At 40.4% G+C, this 17,902-nt stretch overlaps 1 protein-coding gene across 1 annotated transcript in view; it reads left to right on the forward strand.

Moving 5' to 3' along the window:
* The first annotated feature begins 272 nt into the window (after nucleotides 1–272).
* Nucleotides 273–17,902, forward strand: part of Psmb2 (proteasome 20S subunit beta 2) — a 34,472-nt gene continuing 16,842 nt past the window's right edge. Inside the window, exons 1-3 of the mRNA XM_031378671.1 lie at nucleotides 273–482; nucleotides 6,755–6,877; nucleotides 10,026–10,096. Coding sequence (XP_031234531.1) covers nucleotides 392–482; nucleotides 6,755–6,877; nucleotides 10,026–10,096 — 285 coding nt within the window. The 5' untranslated portion in view covers nucleotides 273–391. The remainder of the gene's footprint in view (nucleotides 483–6,754; nucleotides 6,878–10,025; nucleotides 10,097–17,902) is intronic.

Genomic DNA, 17,902 nt, shown 5'->3' on the forward strand with positions numbered 1-17,902 from the left:
TAACGAGCAAGGAAATGAAAACCAGAAACCTGGAAACCTTCTCCTCTATAGCCCCCACATGTTCTGGCACTTCGTACGCGGGGTGCGGTTTTATCTACGTACAGACTCTGAAGTTCGAATTGGTAGATAAGGAACGTTGCATAACCCAAAGCTACGTTTCCAAACCACACCTCTGGACCAGCCCACTCCGCAATCACAGTGCGAAAAGCACCCACGCTTGCGCCCGCTCTCTCGCGAGACTTGACGTCATCGGGCTGCGCCAATGACCGGGCGGTCGCGCGTCTTGCGTCACACCCAGCTTACTTCGGGTGTGCTGTCTCACTAGTCAGGCCGTGTACCCGGAAAGTCCCTCTGTCTGTGTGGACCCTGCAGCCTCCCGCTTCCCGGCTCCATGGAGTACCTCATTGGCATTCAGGGCCCAGACTATGTCCTGGTCGCTTCTGACCGGGTGGCCGCCAGCAATATTGTCCAGATGAAGGACGGTGAGACGAAGCAGGGGGAGGCCCGGCGGTCTGGGTGTAGGGGTAGTCGGCAGAATTGGTGAAAGGTATAGTGGGCCTTCCTCTGGGCAGCTTGGAAGATGGAGCTCAGCGAGCTCTGTCCTTCCGGCACTGAAGGATTTAGAAGCCGGGAAGCTGGCAGCCAAGCTTAAGACCCTAGCTTTGGATTTTAGCTTGGCCAGATGAGTCTTGCTAGGTGAGAGTTGCCGAGGGTGGGGAATTCAGTTTATAAGAGCTCAAGTGTGTGCCCAGATCTCTGGATTTCTGGCAAGTTTCGGTCGTAGTTTGCGGGCGCCCTAAGGTGGGATCTTGGGGAGAGCGGGACTCCCCAGAGTTTGGCATTTCCACTCTGCTTCCGCTGTCTTCAGTGGCTCTGCTCAGAGCCTCTTCCGGCTTTCACTGGCTGCTAGGTTTTCCTTGTAGTTAAATAGTTAAATGCAACAGAGATGGCATCTCTTTATTTGCTTTTATGATTTTTTGTACGTTATTTTTCCGCGCCCAGATTTACATGTCTCTCAGATTACTAATACCCAACTCAAAACTTGTTGAGAGGATTGAGTGAACGAGTTAGCATTGGACAAATACTTAACAAACCGAAGCATATAGATATCAAGTGTGCCCAGCGTTAATATTTTAATTTGTTAAAAGATTGGCTCAACTATGTGCCTTTTTTGCAGAGTTAGTTGGAGACAGAATATGTGTAACTAAGATATATATTACTTATATATAATGTATATATTATATAACACACATGCACACACACACATATATATGTATGTATATAATATGTATAAAACTTTCTTGAGGAGATGTTGAAATAACTCAGTAGTAAATGTGCTTTTGGGGGGCTGGCGAGATAGTTCAGCAGGTAAGAGCTCTTCCAAAGGTCCTGAGTTCGAATCCTAGCAACCACGTGGTAACTCACAACCACCCATAATGAGATCTGATGCCCTCTTCTGGTGCGTCTGATATCAGCTACAGTGTATCTATGTATAATTATAAGTAAATGTGCTTTTGCTTTTGGGCAGGCTTGACAAATGGAGTTTGATCCCAGAACCCAGATGTCAGAGGAAAGAGAGCCTATCCTAACCTCCTACAGGTTGTCCTCTGACCTGTACACCTGTTCTGCAGCACATGTGCACCTGTGCAGAAGAAAAGAGAGCCCCTAAGTAATTTTTAAAATTATGAAAGAAAAAGTTTCTAAGTTTACAGGTGGTAGAATCTAGGTTCAAATCTGTATAATACGGGACTGAGGATGCAGTTTAGTGGCAACACATGTTTCTGCCATGTGCAAGGCCCCAGGTTCCAGTCTCAGCAGTCTAAAAACAAGTCAGTAGACATTGTGCAAAATGATCTTTTACCCTTAACAACTACACTACTTGTGTTTTAGTGACAGTTTACCCACAGAATCTGAGTTTTCATGATTGATCATAGGCATGCTACTGTTTTAAAGGTATTTAGCTTTTGTTCAGTGAATTAAAAGTTCATTTGACAAGTTTCATGCCTCTGTGTGTACTTTACAGTGCTAGGTACTGAAAAGAGGAAGAAAAAAAGAATACTATGTATTTAGGAAGCTAGCTGAGTAGGTCAGTGTGCTTGCTATGCAAGCATGAAGAACTTAAATTCCAAGTACTCACTTAAAAGAAAAAAAACAAACAGGCATGGCTATGTGCCTGTAACAGTACTTGGAAGCAGCAAACACAGATCCTGGGAGCTCACTGACCAGTCAGTTAAGCCCAAAGGGCTTCTTGAGAATAAGGTGGAAGATGGCCTGATGTCCTTCTCTGTCCTGGGTGAGGCAGGTACACCCAAACACTCATGTGTGTCACACACACACAAAGTTAGTAATTCAGTAAAAGCCAGATAATGTGTTCAAATAATTGTAACACAAACTAGAAAGTGATTGCTGGGTTAAGACAAGAGCAGTCAAGGTTTGGGTTAATAAGAAGAGGAGACTGTTTTTAGGGATCGATCATGAGAGAGAGATTCTGGTTGTAGAGATTAAGGGAAACTTTGAAGGTGAATAGCACTTAATCCTAGATTCCAGGAAGAAAAATGATCAGATCTGTAGTTTCCTGAAGTTTGTTGTCAGAGCTGAAAAAAAGCACAATTGCCATTGCTGCTTTCACAAAGAATAGGCACCTATCTGGTGTGAGCCTGGAGCTCCCATCTGGGGAAATAAGAGAGTGCTGTGAACTTTGCTTGCATTCTGTTCTTTCTGAACTTGAAATCAAACATCTATGGTATTAATTGTTTCTCAAGAGACTTTATGAGACTTCATGATTAGTTTTTTAGAAGTTATCTTTGTAAGCCAGTCTCCAAAGGATTAAGTTTGAGAGTAAATTTGTCCATTGCTTTGAATAGCAAGGCCTTTGACAGCAAGTGATTTTAGCATGAAAAGTGTAGATGGAGCGGTCGTCTAGTAAATGGGTTTTCTGTTTCATCACAGTGAATACATGAATGACTTTGAAAAGGAGAATGTGCTCTATGCCTTTATATGTACTAAATATTACATGGGATGCAACCTCTTAGCTGAAATCTGAAGAAAAAGCCAAGACAAGGAGAGCCAGGCATAGTGTATCCCTATAATTCCATCACATAGACAGAGGAATGATGATATCTAGTTGGAGATTAGCCTGGTTTATGTAATGAATTCAAGGACATTGTAGAAGTACATAATGAGACACCCACCCTCCTTCCCTCCCTCTCCAAAAAAAGCAAACATTGAAGAAAAACCAGGAAATAAATAACATGATGTTTTTTATGTGTTAGAAGTCTTAGGCTAGTTTTTAAATCAGTGGTTTTAGAAGTAAGTCGTTAAAATGGGCAAAGAGAACAGAAAGATTATGGTATGGAAAAAGTGAATTTGAGTGAGTTCTTGAGAAAGAGTTGGAAGTAGTTGTATTCAACTAACAACCTTTTCTGGCATGGAAAACTTAGGGCAGGGGATTACGACTGTCTGAGGGAATCTGGATAGTCAAGAGTGCGGAACAGTAGGAATTTTGAGGGAGACTTTTGCAAATACTCTTAGGGCTCTGTGAAATGGAGTCTTGCTATGTAGCTCTGACTAAACTGATACATGTAACAGCCTCCAAGACCTGGAGTGCTAGGTATGCAGCACCACACTGACTCACACTGCCCGTTGTCACTTTTTTCATCATGGTACTTGGGAAAGTATGTTGATACTATGAAGAAGAGATTTTCCAAAAACTGCCAGTTTATACAGCTAACCAATGCAGCTCTCAGTTTGGTTGTAAATGTGCTACATTTCATGCCTTTTTTCTCTTGGCCTAAAAAGAATGACTTTCCCCCTCTGAGTCAGGGTTTCTCTGTGTAGCCTTGGCTGTCTGAGAGCTCACTCTGTAGAACAGGCTGGCCTCAAACTCACAGAGATCTTCCTGCCCCATCCTCCCTAGTCTGGGACTAAAGGTGTTCACCACTACCGCCTGCCCAGCAACAGAATGACTTTTAAGTTACTCTGATGTCTCCAGAAACTTTCTATTCTGAATCTTACAAAATATGTGATATAGACTGCATTGTCCAACACTGAGTGTAACAGTTTTCCTTATCTGTGAGTTAGACATTGGTAAGTGATAGTGTCACTATTTTACATAGTGGTTAACCAGAGGGTAGTGATCAGCCCACTGTGTCTGACCAGAACATATGTCTAGTGGGTTCTGGTCAGTTTAACTGCATGGCATTACATGTTGATATTCATTTGGTTGTGTGTGTTTGTGGATCTTGTAAATTTATTGTCAAGTGAAGAACTTCCTGGAACTATACAGGCAGCTTCTTGTACAACCCAGGGCCATAAATATCCATCAGTTTTGTTTTGAGGCATTATTTTTTGCTATTCACTGAACATGTTCACTGCTTAAAATAAGTAGGCCTGATTTACATTGATTTAATAATTAATAGTTTGCTGCCTTGAATCGTAACTTTTTTTTGTGAGGTGCGACATAAAGCGTATTCTCCGTAAGAAATTACTTTTGCTCCAGTATTTAGTGTGTATATGCACACAGACTTGTCGAGGCACATGTGTGGCATCAGGGGACAACTTGAAGGAGTCATTTCTGCCTGTCCACTGTGTGGGTTCTGGGAAATGAGTTGGGGGATGGGGCAAGGCCTGGCTGTCCTGGAACTCTCTGTAGACCAGGCTGGCCTCGAACTCAGAAATCCACCTGTCTCTGCCTCCAAATGTTAGGATTAAAGGCATGTGCCACCACCGCCCAACTTTGCAAACTAACAGTCTTTGAATATGTAACATGAAAATTTGTTTACTTGGGAATTTTAGGGCAATTCAACATTATCTATAGGCATATTTTATGTGGAAGCCCACCACCAGTCCAAATATCTACATTATTACTGTCTACAACTCTCCAACACTTGTAAAGTATTTGATAGTTGTATTTGTTTCTTAAATCCTATTAAGAGACTTTGACATTTCAAAAGCTTTCATACAGGAAAACATGTCTCCCAGGGGAGATTATTCAGCACTATTAGAAAAATGAAAAGTGAAAGTCGGGATAAGATAGGAAGAGTAAAGCTTTTCTCTGAAGCTGCAGACTAAATACTGTGTTTCCTTCCCTAGGCAACAGTTACAACCTGAGTATTTATCTGTTTAATCTGAATAAGCCTGCTCTAGCTAGATAAGGCTAGAGTATTATGGTTTTCATTCCTAATTTAGATAGTTCACTCCTCATTCCTTAAAGTGTCTGCTTTGGCAACTGATTTTCTGTTTTTCTTTTGATATGCAGCTGATTTACTCTATAAAGTAATTTGGATTCTCAGCTGATTTTTTTTCTTCTCTCTTGAGAATGTTCTTTAAATTTAACTGTAGAATTCACTCTTTCACTGTTTTTATGTTTATATAACATTTGTATTAGTAGTAATGTTTCAGAACTTTGTACTTAACTCTTGTACCTCAAGATAATCATCATACTCTAGATTCCTTCGGCTTTCCTCACCTTCCCATTCTCTGTATTTTAAATGTTCTTAAATTGTTTTTGTTGCTTGTTTGTTTTTGTCTTTTGAAAAAGAGTCTCACTATGTAGCTCTGGCTGCCCTGTAGCATTGTAGCATACTGTGTAGAATAAGCTGGCCTCAAGCTTATAGGCCTGTCTTTGCTTCCAGAGTGTAAAAGTATCTTTTATTTGCCTTATATAATTGTCATCTCCGAGGCTTACTGCCTCTGTCTGCTAACGAACCTAGGCCTAGTCCTGGGATCTTCTATCCTCTGTACAATCTAATCTGGCAGTCTGTTATAATCGTCTGGGTTCTTCTCATTCTCTGGCTTGTTCTGTCTTTACCTTTGCTCTCTCTTCAACCTGTCTCTATAACTGCCCAGGTAAAACTGCTTCTCCTTCCTCCCCCTCTTTCTGTGCTGCTCTCCTAAGTAGTTTCTCTTTCCTCTCCCTTCTCTTGAGAGTTCAGCATATTCTATTTTGTCAAGTCTTTCTCTGGTTTGTCCCTTTGTCTGCCACTCAAGTAGGCATCAGTTTCAAACATGGGTGCTTCCTTCTACAAACTAATCATTGGGATTAAAGATGTGTACAGGCTGGCCTTGAATAAATGTGTTTTCTAAAGGCTGAGCCACACACAACTAGAAACAGGTTTTTTTCAGTAAATAACATAATCTCAGGGTTCATAGTGTGATCAAATATCCTACAACACCAGATTGCTTGGGTTAAAGCATATGACCCATGCCAAGCTTAAATTTTATTTATTTATTTTTTTTTTTGGTTTTTCAAGACAGGGTTTCTCTGTGTAGCTTTAGCTGTCCTGGAACTCACTCTGTAGACCAGGCTAGCCTCGAACTCAGAAATCCGCCTGCCTCTGCCTCCTAAGTGCTGGGATTAAAGGCGTGCGCCACCACCGTCCGGCAAATTTTATTTTTTAATTAATTAATTAAGTAGTAGAGATTGAACTCTGGGCTTCACACACACTTAGCATATGCTATATCACTGAGATACAGCTATAGCCCCAAATTGTAATTATTTATTTTTATGTGTCTAGGTGCATGTGTGTCTGTATACAACATGTATGCAGTCATATATAATTTCCAATATAAATTAACATTAATAAAATATGTAGTTAACCTGTTGACTTGTGAAACTATTAAAGTCTTATAATAACAATGACTGGCAAAATTCTTCACTATAGTACTTAATAGACCTGTTTATAATTGCATTTATAAATAGCTTTTAGTTTCTGTGGTCACAGTTCCTAATATGAATTTCTTTTCCTTTGAGCAGATCATGACAAGATGTTTAAGATGAGTGAAAAAATCCTACTCCTGTGTGTTGGAGAGGCTGGAGACACTGTACAGTTTGCAGAATATATCCAGAAAAATGTGCAGCTTTATAAAATGCGGAATGGTGGGTAAGACTTAGAGGGTAGTTTTGGCTGGTACATTAGTTTTCTAGGTCACCATACAAGGTCCCACAGCCTGAGCAGTTTAAACAACAGAACTCTTTTTTTTTTTTTTTTTTAAAGATTTATTTATTTATTTTGTGTGTATGAGTACACTGTAGCTGTACAGATGGCCATGAGCCATCATGTGTGTGGCTGCTAGGAATTGAACTCAGGACCTCTGCCAGTCCCGCTTGCTCTGGAGTACTTGACTGTAGCTATCTTCAGACACACCAGAAGAGGGCGTCAGATCTCATTACAGGTGGTTGTGAGTCACCATATGGTTGCTGGGATTCAAACTCAGGACCTTCGGAAGAGCAGTCAGTGCTCTTACCTGCTGAGCCATCTTGCCAGCTCTCAACAGAACTCTTTCGTAGCTCTAGCGGCTGCAGTTGTGAGATCAAGGAGTTAGCAGAGTTGCATTTTTCTGAGGCTTCCTCCTTGGCTTGTAGGTGCCCACCTTCCTCCCATGGCTTCTGCTCTGTATTCTCTATCCAGATCTCCTTTTATAAGGGCACCAGTCACATTGGATTGGAGCTCACCCTCATAACCACATTTTTGACTTAATTGTCTCTTTGTATACTATCTCTAGATACAGTCACAGTTTGAAGGTCTATGATTAGGGCTTTAATGTATGGAATTTTGGAGGATACTATTCAGTCTGTAGCCACTGGTTTATGTTTAACTTTGAACTGAAAATGGGTGTTCTTTACTGACACTCTTATTCACTGTTGGATTGATGGAATTACAGTTTTTCATTTGAATTTTCCTACTAAAAGAAAAAAAGTTAGAGACAGGTATATGACCTCTGAGTTTTAGACCAGCCTGGTCTACAAATTGAGTTTTCAAAACAGCTAGGGCTACCCAGAGAAACCCTGTCTCAGAAAATCAAATCAAAACAAAAATCTAGATACTAAATTCTAATTGTATTGTTCTTAAAGATTTTCTACAAGCATTCTATTGTAACACTAATATGTTAGTAATAGAATGTTAGAAATCAATTTTTTTTAAGTTCTTTGTTTTATTTCATGTGTGTAGGTGTTTCCCTTGCACACATGTTAGTACACCACATGGTGGCCATAGAGGCCAGAAGATCCTCTGAAACTGGAATTACAGAGGGTTCTGGGTTCTGGGAATTAAAGCTAGACTATCTGGAAGGACAGGTCCTGCTCTTAACTGCTGAGCCATCTCTTCAGCTCCATGGCTTTCCAGTATCATATATAACAAGTCATTTGTCCTCTCTGGGACTTTATTTTCTTTATCTAAAATAGGATTATATTTATATTAATGAAGATGTTTTGATGAGGAATGGTGGTACATGCCTATAATTCTAGCACTTGGAAGATGGGGGCAGGAGGATCAGAGGGTTAAAGGTCAAATTCAGCAGTTCAGCTACACAGAGAGTGTGAGGGCTGCTTGAGACCCTGGCTCAAGAAACAAAATAGCCAGACAATGATGACACATGCCTTTAATCCCAGCACTTGGGAGGCAGAGGCAGGCGGAGGCAGGTTAATCTCTGTGAATTCAAGGCCAGCCTGGTCTACAGAGTGAGTTTCAGGATGGCCAAAGCTACACAGAGAAACCCTGTCTTAAAAAAACAAAAGAAAAAAAGATGGGGGAAAGAAAGAAAGAAAAGGTTTTGACTGGCTTAGGGATGTAGCTCTTTGGCAGAGTACTGTCTGAGCATTTGGGAAGCCCTGGGTTTAATCTTAGCACTGCACAAAAGAGAAAAGTGCTTTGTGAACTTAAAGTTCTTTGCAATTATAAGACCTGTTCTTTGAAAGTGTTCTTTGGGGGCTGGAAGAATGGCTTGAGCTGCTTTTGCAGAGGACCTGAGTTTAATTCCAGTACCCACATAATGGTTTACAAATATCTGTAAATCCATTCCTGGAGGTCTAACATCCTCTTTGGCACCAGGTACACATACAGGTACATTCAGGCGAACCACTCATACATGAAATAAAAACAAATCTTTAAAAAAAAAAAGAAAGAAAGAAAGAAAAAGGCCTTAGAGTCAGGCGTGGTGGCGCACACCTTTAGTCCCAGCACTCAGGAGACAGGCAGGCCTGTGAGTTAGAAGCCAGTCAGGTCTGCAGCTCAAGTTCCAGGAGAGCCCAGGCTAGGCAGAGAAACCCTGTCTTGGAAAACATAGAGACTTACAATGTAGCTTTAGTTTAAGTTTTATATGATTACTTTTGTAAAATGACTAAATTAACATCCATTTACACATATTTTTTTAGGCAGCATATTAGCATTATCTTCCCAATTGCCTGAATGTTTTTTGAAGGTCTTTCTTATCAATATTAAGTACTGTGTTTAATACTGTAGAAAATTAATGGGTGATCAAGACCCTGCCATTCAGGAACCGAAAAGTATGCCACTTGGATACTATCATACACATACTTAGAGTGAAGGGTCTACTAATGCTCTGAGGTATGGTGCTGTCTCATTGGTTGTCCTGAGAGAGGGCTGAGTGACTAAGAATAGGAAGAGTCGCTTGCTACATACATGTGTTCTAGGTATTAAAAGTCAGTGCCTAAAAGAAAAATTGTGTTTGTTTAAATTAATCCTTAAAGACTCTTTAACTTAGTTACTTTACTTTATTAAGTAGTTTGGGAGATGGAGGTAAAAGGATCGGGAGTCGAAGACTATCCTCAGTTGTATAATGAATTGGAAGCCAGCCTGATGACTCAAGACCCCATTTACATGAGATCATGTTTCAAAAACAGAAATAAAAATGGCTTTTAACAACGATCAAAGTCAGCCGGGCGGTGGTGGCGCATGCCTTTAATCCCAGCACTTGGGAGGCAGAGGCAGGCAGATTTCTGAGTTCAAGGCCAGCCTGGTCTACAGAGTGAGTTCTAGGACAGCCAGGGCTACACAGAGAAACCCTGTCTCGGGAAAAAAAAAACAAAACCAACGATCAGAGTTACAGTTAGGGTAGGGTAGGTGTGGTGGTACACACCTGTAATCGCAGCACTTGAGGGCAGAAGCAAGAGGATCTCAAGTTTAAGACCTGTCTCTAAAAAGAAAAGGTATAGAGAAGTGATTTGAGTGAATACTGTTATTTTCTTCTGTTCCACTTCAAATGTGATTCTTTATGTCTTGTACCAGGATATGAATTGTCCCCCACAGCAGCAGCTAATTTCACACGCCGAAACCTGGCTGACTGTCTTCGGAGTCGGGTAAGCAGCTAGTGGCCTTCAGCAACAGCAGAAAGCTGCGCTTTCACATTCTTGCTCTACGTGAATGGTATTTTTGCCATTTTTGACTTTCCTCAACTCTTCCCATTGCTAATCATTCCTTTGTAGTTTCCTTGGGTTTGTTTTCTCTTTGGTTATTGTTGTTTTTTACAGTCCAATTCTGTCGCTTGGAAGGCTAATGAAGTCTAATGAACTCCAGGCTAGCCTAGGCTATGGAGCTAGTTCTAGGCTAGCCCAGGCTATTCAGTGAAAATATGCCTTTTTTTTTTTTAAAGATTTTTATTTATCTTATTTTATGTATGTGAGTACACAGTCTCTGTCCTCAGACACATAAGAAGATGCCATTACAGGGCTGGTGAGATGGCTCAGTGGGTAAGAGCGCTGACTGCTCTTCTGAAGGTCCTGAGTTCAAATCCCAGCAACCACATGGTGGCTCACAACCACCTGTAATGAGAACTGACACCCTCTTCTGGTGTATCTGAAGACAGCCACAGTGTACTTATGTATAATAATAAATAAAATCTTTAAAAAAAAAAAAGAAGAAGAAGATGCGATTACAGATGGTTGTGAGCCACCATGTGGTTGCTAGGAATTGAACTCAGGACTTCTGGAAGAGCAGTCAGTGCTCTTAACTGCTGAGCCATCTCTCCAGCCCAAATATGCCTTATTTTAAGAACAAAATTAAAAGTGTTTTAACATTTATTTTGCATGTGGTGTGGGGTGGGTATGGAGGTAGGAGAACAAGTTGCAGGAGCTGGTACTCGCCTTCCACTGTATGGGCTATAGGGATCAAGCTCAGGTAGGGAGGCTTGTTGGCAGTTGCCTTTACTTGCTGAACTATCTCTCTGCCCAAAAGAAAGGTTTTTTTAAATTTTGTTTGCTGTGGTTTACTAACGTGAAGGACTGTGATAAACTACCCCCCTCCTGGACTCTTTATTTTTTCAAAGCAATTTTAGGTTCACAGCAAAATTAAGAGGATAATACAAATATTTTCCCCATATAAGCTCAGCCCAGATGCACATATATAGCATCCTGTATTATCAGCATCTATCAGAGTGATGTATTTCTACAACTAATGAACCTATATTGACAGCGTGGGTTCATAGTTTATATTAGGATATACTCAAGTGGTATGCATTCTGTGAGTTTAGATAAATGTGTAAGGACCTAAATCGATCAGTATCATGTAGAGTGTTTTCATTGCCCTGAGCATCCTCTGTGTCCCACCTGTTCTCTTCTTCTGCTGAACCCGATAGCATCTGATCCTCTTACTGTTTGCATGGTTTCCCTTTTCAGACTATCATAGCATAGTGTTGGAGTCAACCATAGTTAGGCTTTCAAATTGGCTTCTTGGTGACATGATTTAAAGTTCCTTCACATAGGACTGGAGAAGTGACTCTGGTTAAGTACACTTGCTGCAGTCCAGAGGACTTGAGTTCAGTTCCTGGCACCCATGTTATTCAGTTCACATTAGTCTGTACAGCTTCAGGGTGTGCGATGCCACTGGCCTCTTCGGGGGCCTGCACTTGTGTGCGTGTGCCTACATGCAGATGTGTACACAAATAGTTTAAAATAGTGAAAAATTATCTAAAAAATGATAAAATAAAATTCTTCCATGTCTTTTCATGACTTCAAAGTGTCTATCTGTCTGTCTGTCTTGTTTTGTTTTGTTTTTTTTGAGACAGGGTTTCTTCATGTAGCCCTGGCTGTCCTGGAACTCTCTGTAGACCAGGCTAGCCTTGAACTGATAGAGTTCTGTCTGTCTCTGCCTCCCTAGTGCTAGAATTAAAGGTGTGAACCACCACTATCCAGCTAGCTTATTTCTTTTTAATATTCCTTTATCTAAGTGTACTGCAGCTTATTTATCCTTTTCCTACTGAAGAATATCTTAATTGCTTCTAATTTGAGGCAGTTTGCATCTGGGATTTCTTTAGATGTATTTGCAGTTTTTTGGGTGGATTTTAAGGAGTATGATTAATGGCTTGCATGGTAAGAGTATGTTAAATTTTGTAAGGAAGTGCCAAGCATTTTTGAAGTGTTTTTATTTTTGTTGGACTGTAGCTGAAGGTCCCTACACTGTAATGGAGGTATATCTTTCTGTGACTGTTTAGCCAAAGCATGGAGAGTTTTCTTTATTTATTTTAGTTTTGTATATTGTAGTATTCTCTATCTCATGTAAAAGGAGACATCGTTTATTTAAAGATTGAGAGCTTAAAGATTGTGTAGGATGTGCCAAGAAAGTTTGATTGTGATTGTTAAGGGTGTACGTTTTCCCTGGGGGGGGATAAGTAAATAGTCTTACCACGTGACCCTACCCCCTGTGCCCATTTATTCATCTATGATATCCAGATAACTTCCTAACCCCACAGGAGTGCCAGGAAAATGAATGTTTGTAAATCATAATATTTAACATTCATATGACTTTTGCCCAAAGCATTTTGCTTAATAATTTAATCTACTCACTGTTCCACTGAGACAAATTGTAGTTGATTCTCTTGCTGATTCAGTGAAAAGCATAAAGTGGCAGAGGGACTAGTTCAGGGCACACAGCAGGTCAGACAACGTGATGGTAATTGTACCATAATTTGATGGTTTGCCTTAAGGTCAGCTCTTTGATTCTTCAGTAGCAGTTTAAGAAATTAGTGCTCTTGGTGATTGGGGTTTCATCTGTCTTCTTAAACTTAGTCACGCATCATCAAAACAGATTGGGTATTAAGCTTTTTATAAACCTGCTTGCTATCAATTGTCTAGAAGATTTAGTTTTAAAGATGTGTTTGTGTATCTGTGTATGAATGTGTGCATATGAGTGCATGTGCCTAAGGAAGCTAGTGACATTGGATCACTCCAGAGCTGGAGCTATAAATATCAGGTTGTGAGCTACCTGATATTTATAAATATCAGCCATGTGTGGCATGGATGTTGGGAGCAGTATGGACTCTTAACCAGTGAGCCACCTCTCCAGACCTACTGTAGATCTTTAAAGCACTTATTTCCTAGTGCCTAATATAGACCCCAAGCATCTCACTAAATAGAATCTGTCCTAGTGCTACCTTTGATCAAGTGTTTGCAATCTCAGTGATCTGTAAACAGTTTTTTAGTATGTGTGTTTTGCCTGCATGTATGTTTATACAAATGATTGTTATATTTGAGAAGAAATCAGAAGCATCATGGATTGCAAGGTAAAGACAGATTTACATACATTATTTTGATCTGGGTGAAAAATTTGGGATCTTTTATTGAATACTTGAAGGAGAATTGTAGGTCAAGTACTAGGTTTCCTACCACCCAGAAGTGCCTGAATTATTGAAGGGGTGTGCATGTCATGGCTCCCTGTGTAGAATGTTCCTCTGATTTACCAAGCAGAACTGGAATAAGAATTCCAGCTCTGGGCATAATAAAAGCTTTACCATTAAATGCTGCAGACACTAAGTGAATTAAGCTCCTTTTAGAATTGAGATAAGAGTGGAAATTTGCTTCATGCAAATGCAGTGAATCCACCTAATCTTCACTAACAGAGACGTTTGATGTTTTGAACAAGTAAATGTCCCTTGTAGACAATGACAAGGAACTAAGTGTTGACTGCCTCTGCCTTGTGCTTCTTTGTTCTTCTAGTTCCTTATCGAAGTAGATTATAAAATAAGAATTTGTACTTTAGTTACGTAGAGTTTTAGTTTTGTATGTGGATGTACTTGTTTCCACATGCATGTAAGTACCTAGGGGGCAAGAAGAGGGCATTGGATTCCCTGGGGTTAGAATTACAGGTGCTCATGAGCTGGGTAATGTGGGTGCTAAGAAGAGAACTCAGGTCCTCTGAAAGAACAGCAAATGCTCTTAACTACTGAGCCATCCCTCTAGCCCCAGTACTTTATTTTAGAGAGAGAAATGATAATAGCTTTATATATTAAAGTCACTGTGTTTGGTATATTTACATGGTAACATTGGTTGGCATGTGATACATATTTTGGGTTAGCCAGATTTTAAGTATATGAAATTTCATATAGATGTCTGTAGCTCTGAGTGTTAGACTTTCAATTACTCTGTGTGTGTGCTTGTTGGTACTATCAGGTTGGAGGAATTTACTACAGAGTGTATAATCAATCTTAAATAAAATGCAGGCGATTTAGAATGTGGTTGAATTTGGACAATTGCTAGTTATATGTCTTTGAACAAATTCTAAGCTCAACTTTCCTATTTACAAAATAATAGTACTTCATAGGATTATTATAAGGATTAAAACATAATCATGCAAAGCTCTTTGTACATTATATAAAACATGTAATAATTTTTTATGATGCTATTATTGTTTGGTTTAAGCAATTTAATGGCTATGTTATCTTTAGAGGGAATTGTTGAATTATTTTAATTGAACTGATGAGATACTAAAGTGGGGGCTATTGGAATTTACTAGTATTAATGGACAATGTAGAAATAAACTAACATTGAACATCTGTTTCATGTTAAGATTTGTTCTAGATTTACCCAGTATGTGTGAACACCACTAACTATAAAGGGTTATTTAAATTCCAATTAATTAGCCCCTCCCTCCCATGCCATCTGCCACCATTATTGAACCTAGGACCTAATGAAATATTTCAATGCGTTTTATTAAATAAGAAAATCCAGGAAGGTGTCTTCTGGGTTTTTCTTGAGTAAGAAAGTTGTTTCTTAGTTTTGGGGTTTAATTAGCCATTAGGCATGCTAACTACATGCTCTGTCACTGAGCTACTACATTCGAGCACTAGCATTTTTGTGGGTACACATGTGCACATGCATGCCATGGCATAGCTGTGGAGCTCAGAGAAAACTTTTGGGGAGTTGATTCTTTCATCGTTTGGGTCAGGGATTGAACTCAAACTATTCGGCTTGGTAGCAAACCACTTTAATCCCATTGAGTCATTTTGCTTACTGGCCCCACTGTGGCATTATTTATATGATTTATATTATCTTAGTCCTTTAAAAATGAACTGTTCCATACACCATCTCCATGTCAGTGATGTGAGATTGAGGTATGAACCAGCCCACTCTAGTGTCCTTGGGGAATATGGAGTTCTGTGTTGGAAGTGTCAGCAGCATGCTGGCCTCTGTAGTGTTCAGTCTTCCAGACTGAACAGTCAGTGTTTTCATAGAACTTTTTCTGACATGTTTCATAAGCCTTTAGGGGTTGTGTGAGTGTGCATGTGCGTGTCGGTCCATGTCTCTTTCTCTCTCACACACACAGGCACACTTATGTGTCTTGTGAATGCTTAGCAAATAAAAAATAGAAATAATGAAAAAGTATCACGCTTGGTATACTGGTCTTCAGCCCTAGTTCTGTAAATTGCCATTGAACACTTACCAGGAAAGCCTAGTGTGATAAACCCTCAGCTCATTCACTCATATTGACTCTCCTTTCATCTTTCACATGCAGGAGTCACATGTAAAAGTTTAATCTGAAAAAGTAGCTTCACCATGCTTTTTCCCCTGTAGTTTAAAATCTAATAGTAGGAGGGCTAGCACCTGCTCTACTATGAGCTAGTTGAAAGTGCTGAGAGAGAGAGAGCTGCAGCTGATTGGATCAGATAGACATGTGAAGGTCTAGTGGTGGGGAGTGTTGCCCAGCAGTAGAGCATGAACTTACTTAGGTAAGGTTTAATCCTGGTTCCAAGAAAAAAAACATAAAGATCTGATGTCAACACTTGAATGTAGTTTTTTCAGTGAAAGAAAAAGAAATGTAGGAAAGAAAATTTGACACTTTAGAAGTGACCATTGTGGGCTGGAGAGATGGCTCAGCGGTTAAGAGCACCAACTGCTCTTCCAAAGGTCCTGAGTTCAAATCCCAACAGCCACATGGTGTTTCACAACCATCCATAATGAGATCTGACACCCTCTTCTGGAGTGTCTGAAGACACCTACAATGTACTTACATATAATTTAAAAAAAAAAAAAGTGATCACTGCTTATCCCTGCTCTGCATATGAGTGTATTTGTTTTGGGTAGCGGGGGAGGGGGCAGGTACAGCGAGCTCCTATTCTAAAAGAATCCTGTTGCTGTGAGACTTCTACACTGAAGTTATTCTCTCCATGCCTTATGTGGCTGGCACAGAGACATATTATTGGTATCCTTGGGTCATGTGATCCAGTGAACAGCTGGACCAGGTGAAACCTTGACTTTGCAAGTCTTATCCCCTAAATATAACCAAGCATTTGTTACATGTGATTAAAGTATCACTAACAAGGGTAATTTCACGTGCTTTTTTGGCAAATGTGTTCAGCAGGATGTGACATGACGAAGCACTGCCATTTCCTCTTTGTGCCATCTCCCTTGAGGCCTCATCTTCCCCACTCGCCCCCATCCCGCCGTGCCCAGGCTTGCCTTCCAGCTCACCTGCTCCAGATGGGTGACTCAGTGGGAGGACACTGGCAAAGGCAGATGTGTTTATTTTCCGGAGACAAAATGTTGTGCTGTTGCAGATGGCAGTGCCTTGGAGCGAGTGGCAGCCTTTGACACCATTGCCACACAGCCTGGGCATCTTGACAGACAGAGTTGGCTTACTCTTGGTGATGGGGAAACTGGAGAGAAAAACAAAATTGAAGATGTTAATCAATTCCTGGACTTTTAGTGCAAGCAGCAGTTTTCTGCTGGTGCGGAGTAGTTTTCTTCCCCCCACGAAGGCCTCAGTCAGCTAGTTAGTAACTGGACTTTCATTGTGGGTCAGGAGGTAAATGTGTTTGTGACATCGGTAGGACAGACTAAAAGCTGGGAACACGGCTCCATTTAGATAGGTATTCATTTGTTCTGCAAAACACATGTATATCCCAGGTCACAGCAGTCTCCTAGGATTGGGGATGGCTCCTGTCTGCCCCATTGGAGATACTACTGTTCTATTTTTAGTGGTCATTTTGATTATCCAAAGGCCCAGGGACAGGTGTGCCTTGAAGTTGAGGTACCTTAATTAATATGATAACACTATGCTTATAGTGTTTTTTTTACCAGAGTGAAAATTCTGACAGCTGTCTTTTTAAGTAGTTTGTGTATTTAGTCATTAGGGCCTGCCTAAGTCCATTAAGAAGACAAAGAGTGGTGGTTGAATCATTATGCCTACTGGCTCCTAAGGAAAAGAAAATGGCTTCAGAAGATTCTTCTTTGAAGCTACTGACTTTATTTGAAAACCCTTTTTCCCCCTTCTAAAAAAAAAAATTATGTGGTGTTTTTCCCAGCCCCAGTGCTGATAGAGTTAGGAGTTTGCAGGTGTAAAGTCCTCCCCCTCCCCTTCCCCATCTCTCTCCAGGGGGTTGTATGTGAGAAGGTGTTGCTTTCTCACTCAGAGAGCATATATGTGCTACCCTGTTGGATGCCTGCTGTGAGCAGAGAGAACCCCTGTTCTGGCTGAAAGGAATAAGCCTATTGGATGGCTGGAATTGTACAATCCCATAATGCCAACTTTTCACCTAAAATATCTTTCCTAAGCACAATGGAGGTGAAATAATATAAGTAATTGGTTTAAGTTTTTACTATTTTAAAACTTGTATCTTTAAAAATTATGTGGTTTCCTATGAAGATTTGACTTATGGCTAGAGCAGCAGAATGCTGTGTCTGCTTAGTAAGAACACGTTTTAGTTTTCAAATAAATACCAATTTACCTCTACCTTTTAAGACTGCTTTAAACCAGTACCCTAGTCAGGGTAGGCACAGTGGTAGGCAAACCCTAACACTCACACAGAAATACAGTAAGCCCAGCTTCTTGGTGACTCTTTATATTTGCAGAAGCACATAGTGTTTATGAATGTGAGGACTGGTCCCAAAACCCTT

This window comes from Mastomys coucha, unplaced genomic scaffold (genome assembly GCF_008632895.1).
Source record: "Mastomys coucha isolate ucsf_1 unplaced genomic scaffold, UCSF_Mcou_1 pScaffold18, whole genome shotgun sequence".
In the NCBI taxonomy this organism is placed as follows: Eukaryota; Metazoa; Chordata; class Mammalia; order Rodentia; family Muridae; genus Mastomys; species Mastomys coucha.